Raw genomic sequence first — 15,747 nt, 5'->3', positions numbered from 1 at the left:
TTATTTCTTTCCATTAGTAACAGGATAAAATAAAAAGTCTACAACAAAAACTTAAAGGCCATGCCTGTAGGTCTCCAACCTCATCACATGTCACTCTTTATGATAAATACACAGTTCTTTCTGTTTCCCCAAAGTACCATGCTTTCCTATGTCAGAATCTTCAGTTTTATAGTTGTCTTTAATTGGCAAATTCTCTTAGGAGAGGACCAGATAACTAAATATATTAGGTTTTGTGGGCCAAGAAGACTCACTGACTGAACTACTATAACCCTGACATCCTGACATTGTGGCACAAAAGCAGCCACAGGCAACAGGTCAATGAATAAGAGTATGTTTCTGGGCCATAAAAATAGGTTATGGGCTGGGGCAAAGATTGTCAATTCCTCTTTTAGAAGACTAATAATCCCTACCCCATCCTTTACACATTTAAGTGTTATTTTCTCACTGAAATTTTTCCTAATCAGAATATGACCATTTATTAAGTGTTCTTGTACCACACAGCATATTGCTTTTTTATGAAATCATTGTTGTAATTAATTTGATATTCATGAAATTCTTCTGTCAATATTCACCTTCCCTGTAAAGATGTAAGCTCCACCAGAATGGAATTCATATCTACTTTGCTATTTTAGTATCAGCACGTGGTAGAGAACATTACACATAGTAGCAATCAATAAATATTTGTTGAAGGAATGAGTCATTAATTTGCTCTCTGACCTTTACTTGGCAAATTTATCTTTCTGAACCTTAGTTCTCCATCTGGAAATTGAGATGATAATAACAGGTTTGCCTCAAGATACATAAGATAATATGCATGAGTACATTTTGTGAACTGTAAAGAAATATAGCAATTTTAAAATAAATATTAGAAATATGCTTTAGTTGCCTCATAAAGGAGCAAAACTAAGGTCCATGGGCCCAAATGTCTGGCTTGTTCTGACTTGTTCTCTAGCTAAGAATGATCTTTACCTTTTAAAGGGTCTAAAAAACAAAACAAAACAAAAAACACTATTACAGAAACCTTGTGTGACCTGCAAAGCCTAAAATAATTACTCATTCTACCTTTATAGGAAGTTTGCTGACTCCTGGCCTAGAACAGGGGCTAGCTAGGCTTAAGTGACTATTTTAACAAGTGAAAGAAAGAATGATTATTTGCAGATATACCTGTACTTTAATATTTCAGTGATTAAAAGTGGTACTATTTTCTTACTGCTTTTCATATATTCAATATAGCAATTAAAGCTATAAAATTATCTTACCCCTCCATGCTATGTTTACTTTAAATTAAAAAATAAAAGGGGTTTATGGAGGGGGTAGGATAATTTTCTCTAATTTTTTTTTTAAAGATAGAGTGAGAGAGGGAGGGAGAGAGAGAGAGAGAGAATTTTTAATATTTATTTTTTAGTTTTCGGCGGACACAACATCTTTGTTTGTATGTGGTGCTGAGGATCGAACCTGGGCCGCACGCATGCCAGGAGAGCGCGCTACCGCTTCAGCCACATCCCCAGCCCCAATTTTCTCTAAATTATATCAACTATTTTTGAAAGACAGAAGGCATGGTGTGGCTGGGGGGATGGGGTAGCGATGGAGAGCTGGATACCAAGAAAATGATCTTTACTGGAAGGCTGACTACTGTTGTTATTTGACTGTTGTATAAAAGTCCAAATCTGCAGAAACCAACTTATTGTTGGATATGCAATATCCAGATTTTTATTCTTGAGAAATCATGTATCACACAGAAATTAGAAATGGTATCATAAAACACAATAAGGATCTGTGTTTGCTATCAAAAACAAAAGAAAGCAAACATAAAACTCCAATACTGTCCAAAAAAAAAGAAGAAGAAGAAGTTTGGGGTCAAAAGATCAAGATCCAAGTTTGAAGTCTGTGACTTTAAGAATATCCATTAATCTGTTTGAGCTGTTTTTTTTTTTTTTTTCCACCCAGAAAAAGAAGAAAATAATTGCTGATGACATTTACTGGTGGCTATTATGAGTCAGATGCTTTACTCAAATTTTTTACCAAAGTGGGCATTCTTAGCATCAATACAGAGTTGAAAACACAGACCCTCTGATAGATTGAGTGACTTGCCTAAAGTAACACCACTAGAAACAAGCAAAGGGTTTAGAGTCAAATCCTGATTCTAGACACTATGAACACAACCTCTCATAAAATATTTAATGTCTTTAGGACTACTACATGCTTTATCTTATAAAAAGCATATAAAACTTAATTTTTAGAAGAAGTGTTTTGAATTTTCTCCATAATACAATATTACCAACTCAGGCTTTAAAGGCTATTTTCTCCACTATTCTATATTAAATCTAATTCTAGGTATATAGAGAATAGTAATAAGGAAATGTTTCTTCTTCTCTATAAGAGCAACTTAAATTGAGGGAGCATAAATACACAGAAGTATTAGATTTTGAGTCATATTTCAAAATTCCCCTCTGTGTGAATCAAACGCATCCAAAATATGGCACATCAGATACTATTAAACTTTTATTACCTCTGCTTCATTGTCTCATGTACTATCCCATGCTGGACACACTGTTCCTCCAATTCATTATTTCTTCTCTGTAACTTTTCTAGTTTGTCGTATGTATATTTTTTTTCTTGACTGAGTTGAGCTATTTCAGATCTAAAGAGGTAAAATCACAGAAATAATAAATGTTCTTAAAAATAAAGCATATTTTTATTGTATAATCTTAACATTATCTTAAAAATCATACTTTAGCATAACTTTGTAATTAAAATTATTTGATGTAAAATAAAATACTTCAGAAATTTCAAAATGCTAGTGGGGGATATATGCGTTGTAAAGACTCAAGTCTCTACAGAAATAATATAACTTACTCCAATAAAATGGCTTCTCTAAGGAATAAGAAAAAGTGATAATAATCAACTCTCTTTATAAAAAGACTAGAATTTGGAGTTAGGGTTGTAACTCAGAGGTAGACCACTTGCCTGTGAGGCACTGGTTCTATCCTCAGCAACCACATAAAAATAAATAAAATAAAAGTATTGTGTCCATCTACAAATAAAAATATTTTTTAAAAAAAGACTAGAATTCATCAAACAAATATTTCTTGAGTGCTTCCTGTAGCCCCGCTATCAAGCTGTTCCAGAAGTAATCCCATACCTCATTTCTATAAAAGTTTATTTTAGTTAACATAGCCAATTTAATGGTATACGGTTAAAAATCAACTAGTTCTACAATGGCTAATTTTATGTATGAACTAGACTGTACCATAGTATTGAGATATATGGTCAAACATTATTCTGGATATTTTTTGTGAAGGTATTTTGTGGATGAGATTCATTTAAATCAGTGGGCTTTGAATAAAGCAGATTATTCTCCATAATGTGGAAAGGACTCCTCCAAAGACTGACTTGTCAGGAGCAAGAGAATTCTGCCAGCAGATGACATCTAGACGTGAACCACATCTCTTCCTGGGCTCCCCATCCTGCCTGCCTATCCTGAAGATTGCAATCTTACCTAGCCTCCATTAACTATGGTAGCAACAAATTTCTTAAATCAATCAACCTTTTTTTTTCCTATTATTTAGATTGACTTAGAGTTAGATTGATCTGCTGATTGGTAGATCAACAGATATCCTGTGGGTTCCGTTTTTCTAAAGAACCCTAATTAATACAAGTTCTAAGTGGCCTAATAATGAGAAACAGCAGTCTCCTGCCCGGAGACCTCTCAATCAAACTAAGCAGTGATGAATACTATTAGTTTTTGTAAAGCTCTTTTTTTTTTTTTTTCCTGGTGTTTATCTCTATATTTGTAGGTGTGTTCATTCCATAACTCTTGTTTTATCAGTAAAGAAAAACTTCTAGTGACCTACGACAAATGAAGATGAGACTCTTTATATGCCTCCTTCCCAGCTTCCAATGCAATCACCAGTATTTCAGTAATAATATCAGTATTAACATTATAAAAACTACTTAAATATTGGTCTTTGCATTCCAATATAGTATATTATGATTACATGTACACTTGTGTACAATTGTTTTCTCCAAACCAGTGTACTTTTAGAAAAGGCTGATTGAGTGTCAAGCCATCTTTCCCCATAGGAGACTCCCAAACATTAATAAATATGTCATTCTTTTCACTATTGACATTTTATTTCTCAACAGAAGGAACTTTGCGTTTCTTGCTCTTGTGTGAAACCTTGACTTCTGTGGTTTGGGAACTGGGTGAAAATTGCGGTGAAGATTTTCTCTTTCAAAATGCATACCTTTTCTGAATCCCTCTATTCTAACTTCAGTGCCCTATTATAATCAGAGCTCTTGGGCTTAATCTCTTCAAAGAGGAAAACCCTAGTTTTCTGTGTGGAGGAGGGGCAGTCACCTGGCTGCACAGGGTGGAGGTGGAATTGTCAATTTTGGTTTCAGCCCCTATCTTCCAAGTTTTCCTGAAATTGAGAGCAGATCACTTTATTTTGTACACAGGGATCCCCCACTGTAAAGACTTAAGATTCACATTTCTCCACTGCACTAAATCAGGTACAATAATCCCAATTTCCTTTCTGCTTTAAAGAATTTCATTGGGATCACAGATATATCATCTGTTGATAACTGATGTACTTCTGGAAATATGCTATTTTTAGCATCTTAGATGATGATCTCAAGTTTCAAACTTTGAAGATCAAAAAAGACATATATTCAAGGAAAATTATATCCCTGTCCTCATTTTATTAAATTTTAAGTCACTACCCACTGCCACCATCTTCTCACACCTGCTAGGTGGCACCTTATCAGTTAGAATTGGAACTTTAAAATTCTTATATATTATAATATTTGTACTTTCCAGGTTAACAATTAGTTTGTTTCCTGAAGTTTACAGACTTTTGGTGCAAAATTAATTTCTTCCAAAGGAAGGATTCCTCCATTAGGTGAAATAGTCTTTTTTTTTTTTTTTTTCTGGTCGGGAAAGGATTTGGATTTGCTAAGGGAAACCTCATCTCAGACTGTTCATTTCACATGTATGGAACAATCTCTCACTTTTAATTCACCTCATCCTTACTTTGCTTTCATCCTGGTTCAAATGTCAGCCCAAAGGAAATTTGCCCAGATTAATACCTTCCAGTTCTCAATAAATCAGCATATTTTTTGAGATTATCTCTAGGCTTCATGCATATGTTAGCTTGTAATTTATCCTTTTGAATTGTGCTGTATACCTCACCTTTCCTATTAGATTACAGATGAGACCATGGATTATCTCATTTTCAAGCGCAGATCAAGTACTCATCTACATTTGCTTTTCCAGATAAGAATTTACTCATATTTGAAATAGTCTAAATGAGTTAATAACAACTTATTTTTCTCCTTTCAAAATCACATATGATATAAAAGAATCTAGAAGGCAGTTTTAATTTAGTACTTCTTCCAAAATTAGTATATTCTATCATTTCATAAAATAAATTTCAAAAGGAAAAAAGATCTTTAACCAGATCACAAAAAGGCATAGAAGAACAATCTATTCTCAGGTGCTTTTCAAGCAAAAAGGCACTTTTTAAAAGAAGAAAACAACAACAACAAAAGATTTTACAATATAAAATATAAAGTTTTTACAAATAAAAATCATATATTTGAAAAATGTATGTTGGTGTGAGAATATTTATTGTAGCATTATTCCTAGAAAAAAGTCTTGCTCTACAACCCAATATCTGGAAACTTATCAATAATATTTGGAAATCTATCAATAGATTGATTATAGTACTTAAATAAGGTGCTAACCTCACTCCAACAAAATTACAATTCAGGAAAGTACAAGGAATATGAAAAATATTTACAGAAGAAAAAACATAAATAGTTAACAAATATTTATAAAATATTCACTTTTATTTTTATTCAAAGAAATTCATAATAAAAGCAGATACTACTATAAAAAATTTATTATATGACTATACCAGATAGTGAAATTCATTCTTTACTTTAGTGATCTCAATTAATCTATAAGGTAATTGTTCATTTCCTTTTCTCCATGTGGTATATACGAAATTTAATGATTTGCCTAAGGTTACCCAAATGGCAAATAGCCAGACTCACATACAAATAATAGTCTATCCAACTCTAAAGGGGTAGGTAGTTCTACCCACTGTGCTATATTGCCTCTCACTCTTTTTTTTTTTTTTTCATCTCTCATTTTTTAATGTCACATACTCAGATGGGTTATATATATGCTGAGGAGAATTTAGTGTAATATTTAAGCAAAGTAACACACACTGAAAGGATTCATAGTCTTTGGACTAGTAATCCCTTTTAAGCATCTCTACTGAGGGAATCATCAAAAATTCAGATTTATGTACAAAGTTATTGTCACATTATTATTCAGAATAGCTAAAAATTGGAAACATCTTAAATGTCTAATGAATTATTATGCATACAAATGATTCAATTAAAGTTTTGTTTCCAGAGTATTTACTGATGTAGAAAAATGTTCATTAATGAGATATTAAGTGAAAAGCAGATGCAAAATGTACATGTAGCATAATCTCAATCACAATATAAATGTGTATGCACATAACACATTTACATACACATGGAAAATGATTAAATGGAAATATGTCAAAAGGATATAAAGCATATAATAGTTATTTCTGGCTGCTAATGGCTCAGGAATTCTTTTTCCTTAATTCTTCTTTGTATTTTCCAAATTTCCTACACTGAAGGTGTGTTACATAATTACAAAAATAAAAATATTATTTGTAAAGCACATATTTCCATAACATGCTTTGTTATGACAATTTTTTTCTGCTTTGAATATTTCTTATATTTTTTCTTTACTTACAATGGTAATTTGCATAGCAATTTCCATTGTTCAATAAAAATTTGGTATATGTGTATGTGCATATCCTTTACCTATGTAGAGCTCATGATATTGCCATATAACTACTAAACTGCAGAGTTCAAAGAGTAAACATACAAGTTTCTATTTTAATTTAGAGAGACATTTGTGGTGTGATTATCCTACTCTCATATAAAAGGATAATTGACTCCAGTTCATTTTCATAGAAAATTTAGGTAATTTTTGGCTTTATGGAAGCATAAACTTTGCCTTGCATTTTTACATACCATTTATATTATGTAAGTGCATTTGCATGAAATATAAGATATTTTACTACTATAATTTAGAATACAAGGATAATTGCTTTTAAAAGGAAAATATGACATCTTCATTTTTTATTTTCAGATTCTGGTTTGACTTTTGATAATAATCAGCAGAAGGCCACTATCAGTCTCCTCCTGCAGAACATAATTTTTGTGGTATCCCAACCTAACATCATCTAAACACGCAAGAGGAAAAAAACAGTTCAACCGGGTGTGTGTTCTTTACTTCAATTAAACTCACACAGTTGGATACCTACTGTTGCCAAAACAGTAATATAATTTATACATTATAGTCCACACAGTAAAACTACACTAAAAGTCATTTAACAATATTTATAACATCATAAAATATAGTGTTAAAATATATGAACTGCAATATGTACCAAAATTATAAAATTTGTTTCTCATCATCAGTGATTAAAACCAGGATCATTGCTCTAGCCTCAATACTCACAACCCTGGTGACAGATTAGAATTCAAATCTTAATGATCAATTTACAATTAACAAGATAGAAGTGAAACAAATTAAACCAACCATTATATATAACGAGACCCCATGGACTCCCATTGTTCCTCTTAATTACAAAACGCAAATCACAAATACACAATGGGCAGTGTTAGACATCAATCCACAAGCTTAGCAACCCAGAAAGTGACAATGACAGAAAAGAAAGAAGAGAGGCAAAACCGCGTAGATGCTGGTTCTGTGCCCTCTTCAGTCCTTTTCAGCATTCAAGGGGAGAAAGGCTGAGCCCTAGCACACAGCTGACCTCCAGCATATATCATATGCACTTCAAGGCTGGCAGAGACTCACTCCCAGCCAGCGTCCACCTTTCTGAGCTCTTCCCTGGCCAGGTTTTAATCCGCAATGCAAATCGCACTGTTAACATTTTACTGCTTATTCATCTAAGCGCCTGGGGAGAAGGAACACTTCCTTCACTTGATAAAGAAAGATCACAGTTTTACCAAGATATTTAAATATCTCCCTTTACCTCCTTCAAAAACAACCCCATAACTGTAAGAAGCTCTCGGAGTACTGGGGAATACAGACGGAAGGGGTAACTAAAGTTTATGTGAGCTTCAACTAAAATCAGCGAGAATGTCTGCCTGGTGCCAATTAAAAGCAAAATGGAATTAATCCTCTTGCCTGATGGTCAAAAACAAGCTATAAAAAATTTACAGAATCAGCATTTCATTTTTAGTTTTAAAATGGGATGTGCCATTCACAAACCCTGGGCTTGCAGACACCACTACGTGCACAGTGTGGAATACACACAGTGCGGAAAGTACCGTGTGTGCAAATCGCTATGGAGGCTTCCAGAGAACAGAAGTAATCCTCACTGTTATAATGCGACTTATTGTCTACTTGGGGGAGAAACCACAGACAACAGACACACACGAAGATACCATTTCAAAACATTTTCACAGAGCAGCCCAGCATGAGGCTAAGCAGAGAGTACGAGTTTATGGGCACAAGGAGCCCAGGCTTTCAGCTTTTCTAGTGATTTTGCACGAGCTCTTGTTAAAAGATGAGATTTGTGAGTAAAAAAGCTTATTTAAATGATAGGAATCCATTTGTTTATGGCATTTTGAATAACATAAAACTCAAAAATATTGCTGTAAGGAAAGGAGAGTTAAAAATATGTGTTTTAAATTACTGATCGATACAAAATAAATACACTTACTTTCAGGAAAAAGTTTACTCTGAGGAAAATTGGGATCAAAATTACCATATGGATTAGATATTTATTGTGGAGACTCAGACTCCACAATGACCAAACTTTAGAAACTCCAGGCTTTTTCTCATCTCAAAGTATAGGGAAATTATTTATCAAAGTTTGGAACAGGGTGTGCAAAGCATACTCATCAAGCGCTTCTTCAGTTCTTATTACATTTATAATTTTTATTTAAAAAGAAATACTCTGAGCCTTCAAGTTCTGTAGATGGTTTTAAAGCAGAAGGTAACATCAAAATGGAATGTTAAATTTGGCAAGAATGAATTCTTGAAAATGTCATAGTAGGAATCCAGGAGAAACTTAAGAGCAAACAAACAAACAAACAGACAAACCAAAAATCACAATTTATCCTACTTACTACTTTCTTGTGAAACACACAAAATGCACTTTTTGTAAATTTTGTGAGCACTTAAAATTTTAAAAATACTACATAGCAATTCACCAAGTTTTTACTAACTTTCAGGCCTTATTTTTGAATTAACTTGTAAAGTTACAAACAGGTGACTATTTTAATCCAACAATATTACCAAACCAGGTGCGAAAGCTTGACCTCTAACACAACCAGATCCACTTTTTACTAATGCTGCTTGGCTCTTAAAAAGGGTTTCACTATGATTCTGGCATTATATCTGTCAGAAAAGGTACTCAGAACTTCCCTGGCAAGGGTAAGAGCTAGTGAAATGTTACCCGATTTACCAGTCAAGACCCTTAAAACAATGCCACCAGTGACACAATAGCAGCTAGTGTGTATTGCCACATGCCAAGCCTTCCTTATCTGCAGGTTCTGCATCCACAAATTCAACCAACCACAGACAAGAATGTTGGGTCTGTCCTAAAGACACAATTTCTTTGTCATTATTTTCTAGACAATACAGTGTAATAATTATTTACATAGCATTACATTTATATATTATGTATTAGGTATTGCAAGTATTATACAGATGAATCAAAGCATACTGAAGAGGGCCACATCTCTCTCTTTTATATTTTGAATCAGCTCTATAATATTTGCAATACCTCAGAGATGAGTATTTGCCTTCCATGTGTGAGGCTCTGGGTTTGATCCCCAACAATGAAAAAACACGAGTGTGTATGTGTGTGTGTGTGTGTGTGTGATGCATGTTAACAGTGTGATTTGCATGTGTGTGTGTGTGTGTATGTATGTATATGGGAGAATGCTATGTGGGTTGTATACAAATACTATGCCTTTTTATATAAGGGACTTGAGCATCTGCAGATATTGGTATCTAAAGGGGTCCTGGAATCAATCCCCCTTGGATACTGAGGGATGACAGTATATGCAAGTATGTTTGCTTTTCTATATATATTGTCTGAATTCCCACAACAATCCTGCAGCATGATTTTGGAAATGTTTTTACAGACGGAGAAACTGAGCTTTGGGGAGATTTGGCAACATATTCAAGGTTGCACAGCTAAGTGACAAACTAAGACTCAAATCTAGTTCTTTCTGAATTCCAAATTGTTCTTTTTTGCACCCTGCTTGCCATCCACAAAAGAATAGGTAGATATCAGAAATCGTATCAGGGTATGGGGGGTAAAAACCCACCTATTTGTTTGTTTCATTCATTCATTCATATGTTTTGGGTGCCACCTATGTGTCAGATACAGAGGAAAACACTTTAGGTCAGGAGCTGAAAGAAGAAAGGAGTGGAGAAGAGCCAAGGTTTAAATTCACTAGACTTGTAGAGGGTAAATTAATCTAGAGGAGGAAAAATAGGGCCAACAGGCACAGAGCACAGGTTAACCTTGGCTGGAAGGGTAGCAATTATCCATGAAAATTTAAAGGTCATCTTTTCCTTCTAATCTTCCCCATCACCACTGTGGTCTGAATTTTCTTTCTTTTTCTTTTTTAAATATATATATACTTTTTTAGTTTTATGTGGACACAATACATTTATTTTATTTTTATGTAGTGCTGAGGACCAAACCCAGTGCCTCACACATGCCAGGCGGGGCACTCTATCACTGAGCCCCAGCTCCAGCCCCTTTCTTTTCTTTTTTTTCCTAAGAGATAGGGCCTTGCTATGTTGCCCAGGCTGGTCTCAAATTCCTGGGCTCAAGTAACTCTCTTGTCTTAGCCTCTGGAGTAGGTAGAAAGAACCACCACATCCACTGAATCTGAGGTTTCTTAAGTACTAGATGTAAAATATTATAATTATTGTAATATAGACTTTAGAACCAGAAAGATCTAGGTTAGAACTTTATCTCTCCCATTTACCAGTTACACAGTTTTGGTCTCCTTATCTATAAAAAAAGATAATAATTCCTATCTCAAGCTGTTGTGAGAATTAAATAATGTACATGAAGCACCTTTGTCTTTTCAATTTCCCTAATTATTTGACCTAAAGATAGGTTTTTTGTGTGTGTTTGTGCAAAATTATAGAATAGATTAAAATTTGTTAGCTGTATCAACATAAGATTTTTAAACTGCTTGATTTATCTGCATTCTTTATTAGAATAATTACTATCTTAAGCTTTGTTTTCTGAAATTTCATACTAAACTTTAAAAAAGTCAGATAATAATATGTATACAAAATAATGGAAAACATTAAAGTATTTATATGAACAATTAAGAAAAAATATACAAAAATATTTTCACAGAAAACTTATCAACAGATAACTAATTTTAATATTAGATTATAATAGTAAAAATGCTGTTTTTTTAAGAAAAATTACAGTAATCAAACAAACAGTGCTCTGAAAATATTATACAACATTACCTACCTGCTTTTTTGAGAGATTTGTTCCAGTTTCTTGGCTAATGTACAGCATTCTTCCTTTAACTTTGTCAAAAATGTATTCTGGGAGGTCAGCAATGAATACTGTTCATTTTCTAGAAATAACAATAAATCCCCAACAACATAAGATGTTTATAGTTGTAGCTCTGCAGGGCTTTCCATATGTAGAGTGGTAAAGTGCGTTAGCTCACTACATATTTCCTAGAAGTCACTAGAATACTTTCAATGTCCTAAATTAAAGGACCTGTCAACTGGTAAGACACTAAATCTTGTGAGACATTTATTTTCATAATAAAATTATACACCAGTAACATTTTTGATCATATCAGCTTAGAGTAACATTTCAGCATGTTCATAAATTGTCAAATACCTCAAGTGGAGTCATAGATGCTTATATCTTTGTAATATGCAAGATATTATATTTTTATTTTGACAATGCTACCACAAACAGTGTCAAAATTCTCACAACCAGATAATTCAAAACTAAAATCGAGGAATTCTCTTTTACACTGAAACTCGTGCTTTATGTTTCGCATTTATGCACATAGTTTACTACTCACACCCTCCCCCTTGAATCTTGGATATACTTCTCCTAATTATGAAGGTAAACTATGTGATTTTCCTTAGAATGTTGATTTTATTGTCAACAGTATGTGCTTCCATGAAGATTTGGTCAAAGAAATTGAGTGTGCAAAATAAATGGAAGTGTTTTAAAGATGGTTTTAACAGCTTAAAAACTCTTATCTAATGCTCAATTTCTGCCCAAGACTCTTTAATCATTAGGAGCCTGCTAGCAGTAGGGGCCAACAATAAATTATCCTATAATTTCCTCTGTGTTTTTAGTGACATGATTTACATGAATCTGGTGAATTTTCATTTTTTCTGGCCAAATGTGGTGAAAAGAAAATCTCTACTGAAAAAGTGCTGAAGGGAATTTTGTGAGTCAATATGACATTTACCTCTTTACAAGTAAATAAATTTAATAAGTTAATAAGTTTAATAAAGTTAATGAAGTTAATAAATTTCATGATAGTGGTTTTCCACCTATGAGACAGGAAATAATTTAGTACCGTGTCATCAAATACAATATACATTAAATCCTGTGAAAATTACCTCTAAGTGTAAGTTGTGATAGATCCTTTATTCCTTTTTAATTTTAGCTAATGATTGGCAAAAAGCATATAGCACACAAAGCAAAATAAATCAAGGCACTAAAATTAAGCAACATTTTTCTGGAAGAGACAGGATCAATTAAACTTTTGTTTTAATAGTACAATCAGCGTGGAGTATGTGGTGTGGAATTATAATGACTGACACTGTCTTGTTTTGACTAACACTGTCTGTGAACACACAACTCAAAAGTGAAAGGAACTACATAATGCTCCAACTGAACAAATCAAACTGCCTATTTTCAAAGTGCATTTTACTTTCAAATTAAAGGTAAAGAGTTACTGGCCAACTCAGTTTGCAGAATAGTGCCAATGTGATGAAAGATGGCAATTTTTAGCCAAGCTGCCAGCTGTGGTCAATGCCTTGTATTAGTGAATTTTAACAGCAGTTGTGAGAACTTGAAGAATGCAAAGGATTAAACATCACTCTAGATTGGATTGGGGGAGGTGGGGAAATCATACAAATGCTAAAAATGTTCGAAGCTGCAAAGATTAAATAAAGGAACATATCAATTTGGAGCCACTGAATTACATCCAGCTGCGACAGTGAATTAAGAACCGATTAATGGCTAAAGCTTTTCTCCAGTTTGGATGCTGAAGCAAACTCATTAGGCTTTTAGAGTAGCTATAATGTGTGTACTGTGGGAACTGTTCAATGCTATTCAGGAGACTCTAACTGTAAGCTCAGAGCATTTCCCGCAGAGCTTCTGATGCTATTTTCTTTATATAACATGTGTGCCTGAAAACCCAGCCAAAAACAAGCCCTTTGTTTTTCTACTTTGTTGTGGTCTCTCTCAGCTTTACGTTTCTTGAACACAGGTAAATAAACTCATAATCCAGATGGTGCAACAGATGTGAGAGCAGCACTCTGAAATCAACAGACAGTGGGCAATACTTTCCATTTTCTCTTTTAAACGCTAACTAATATGTAATTCGGAATCTCCGGTGTAGTTAGCATCTGCTCCCTTCGGCCAGCCAAAGGTTACAGGTGTTCCTGATGTCATTTCACAGTAAGGCGTGGGCCTGGCTTGTGAGCGAGTGCCCAGGCTCTAATCTTTCCTTACCACCTACCAGTTTTGTCATGCTGGGTCTCCATTTGCTGTATCTTCTGTGTCAGCTCCTGCTCTCTTTGCTGGGCCTGAAGGGCTTGGGCCTTTGCTTCGTTGCTGAAGCTCTGCTGAATGCTATCTTTTTCCAGTCTGCAAAACAGAAAGGAGACATACAGAAATGTAATTTGCAGATCAACAGACCTCCACTCCCCTATGGACCATAGAGAGCCCATAGGTAGTAAATTGTGAAGCATAAGAGGACAACAATCTTTCCACAGAACCCCCACTCCAGAAGGGGGGCAATTCAAAAGGACCTATCATACAATATGAATACACACCATAACTCCATCTGCACAAAAGGACACAGTTCTAAAAATTAAAATAAAATGATAAATGAATAAAGATATTGTATAACTGTAACTTTAAAGTACACATACCTTCCCCCCCCGCCCCTTTTGTAACATTCTCACTTGCACTGTCAATTAATCTTTCATCCTCTGAATGGTCAGTATTTCCTGAAGATCTTGGAATTCTAGCAACAGTAATAACTTAATTTTTAGTTTGAGAAAAACTTAAAAATTTGTTTTTCTTTTTTTCTTTTTTATTGTATCACTGTGGATTGAATCCAGGGGTGCTTTACCAATGATGTACATTCCAGTATTTTTTATTTATTTTGAGACAGAGTCTCTCACCAAGTTGCCCAGGCTGGCCTTGGACTTGTAATCCTCCTGCCTTAGCCTCCCAAATTACTGGGATTAGGGGCGAATGCCACCATGCTTGACAATCAAAATCTTAATTCTTAAAATTAAGCTTTGTAGGCCCCTTCTGGTTTTCCTCCAAAACTTAAAATGGAATCTCAAATATAATACAGGAGACTATCTAGAGGCCAGTAAATGATTCTATAGCACTGCATAAATGTTTTCATTAAATATTTTCACACATCAGGCCGTATAATGTGAATATAAATATGAATTGAAAATGAATAACTTTCCTCAGCACTTCATAATAAAATTTATTTTGGGTCACACTGAAAGAAACTACAGGATGAAAAGCTTCTATAGTCAAAGATAATATCCCATCCCACTGTGATAGGATATTGACCTATCCTACTAGGTCAACATCCAATTACACTGGCTCTTAAATAAAGAAACTTCTTGAACGATTAGAACCTAAGCAATGCAAAGAACCTTATTACTGCAACATTGCAGATGAAGACACTGTGCATATGTACCATGCATGTGTGTCCACACACACACACACACACACACACACACACTACATTGGTTCTTCAAACTCTAAATATGAGTGTTATGAGGGTTTCCTTCAATTAAGTGACTTAGTTATTTCTATCTTCTGATCTCCTTGTGGGCATTTCTCATCCATGCTGCTTTAGTTTACTAATTGAGATATTTACTGACTAGCCTTTGCCAAACTAAAAATAAACAATTCCATAAAGCTATCACTACCAGTCTATGTACCGCTGTGGAACTTCAATTCACTGGCTTCTAATTATAAAGCAACATAAGGAAAGCCTGTATTGAAGTTGGTCAATGCATGTGGTAATGTTGTAGTGTAAAATTCCAGAATGAAAATACACCCACACCTCACTCAAATGGAATCATCAGGGGTCCATGCTAAATGTGAAATAAGGTCCCGTCTGGTACTTCTAACAACAACACCCCCCTGGATGTGGTCCAAGGTCTTGTCTCACACTCAGTTCCAAAGTAGTATATTGCAACAAATGGATAGTCAGACGAGGCTACTTTTTGCCTTTCCCATCACACCACGCATTTTCTGGCTATGGATCATTGCAAATGTTTCTTTCTCTTCCTGGATTGCCCCCGGCCCACCCATCCAATTCCCCTGTATCATTCATACTATTCCTTTAGGGCCTAGTTCAAAATTCTTCCCT

At 34.4% G+C, this 15,747-nt stretch overlaps 1 protein-coding gene across 10 annotated transcripts in view; it reads right to left on the bottom strand.

The window, feature by feature from the left end:
- The window catches only part of Sdccag8 (SHH signaling and ciliogenesis regulator SDCCAG8), a 232,075-nt gene that overhangs the window by 78,664 nt on the left and 137,664 nt on the right, over nt 1–15,747 (bottom strand). For 9 of the 10 annotated variants that reach the window (XM_071599982.1, XM_027928673.2, XM_071599981.1 and 6 more), the window contains 3 exons: nt 13,858–13,985; nt 11,604–11,712; nt 2,510–2,641 (listed from right to left, as the gene is read on the bottom strand). In XM_071599982.1, the coding sequence (XP_071456083.1) occupies nt 2,510–2,641; nt 11,604–11,712; nt 13,858–13,985 (369 nt within the window). The remainder of the gene's footprint in view (nt 1–2,509; nt 2,642–11,603; nt 11,713–13,857; nt 13,986–15,747) is intronic. The other variant, XM_071599985.1, reaches the window with a different exon arrangement.

Source organism: Marmota flaviventris, chromosome 12 (genome assembly GCF_047511675.1).
Source record: "Marmota flaviventris isolate mMarFla1 chromosome 12, mMarFla1.hap1, whole genome shotgun sequence".
Taxonomy (NCBI): domain Eukaryota; kingdom Metazoa; phylum Chordata; class Mammalia; order Rodentia; family Sciuridae; genus Marmota; species Marmota flaviventris.
Note: the sequence above shows the minus strand (reverse complement) of the source record. Positions and strands in the feature narration are given on the sequence as shown.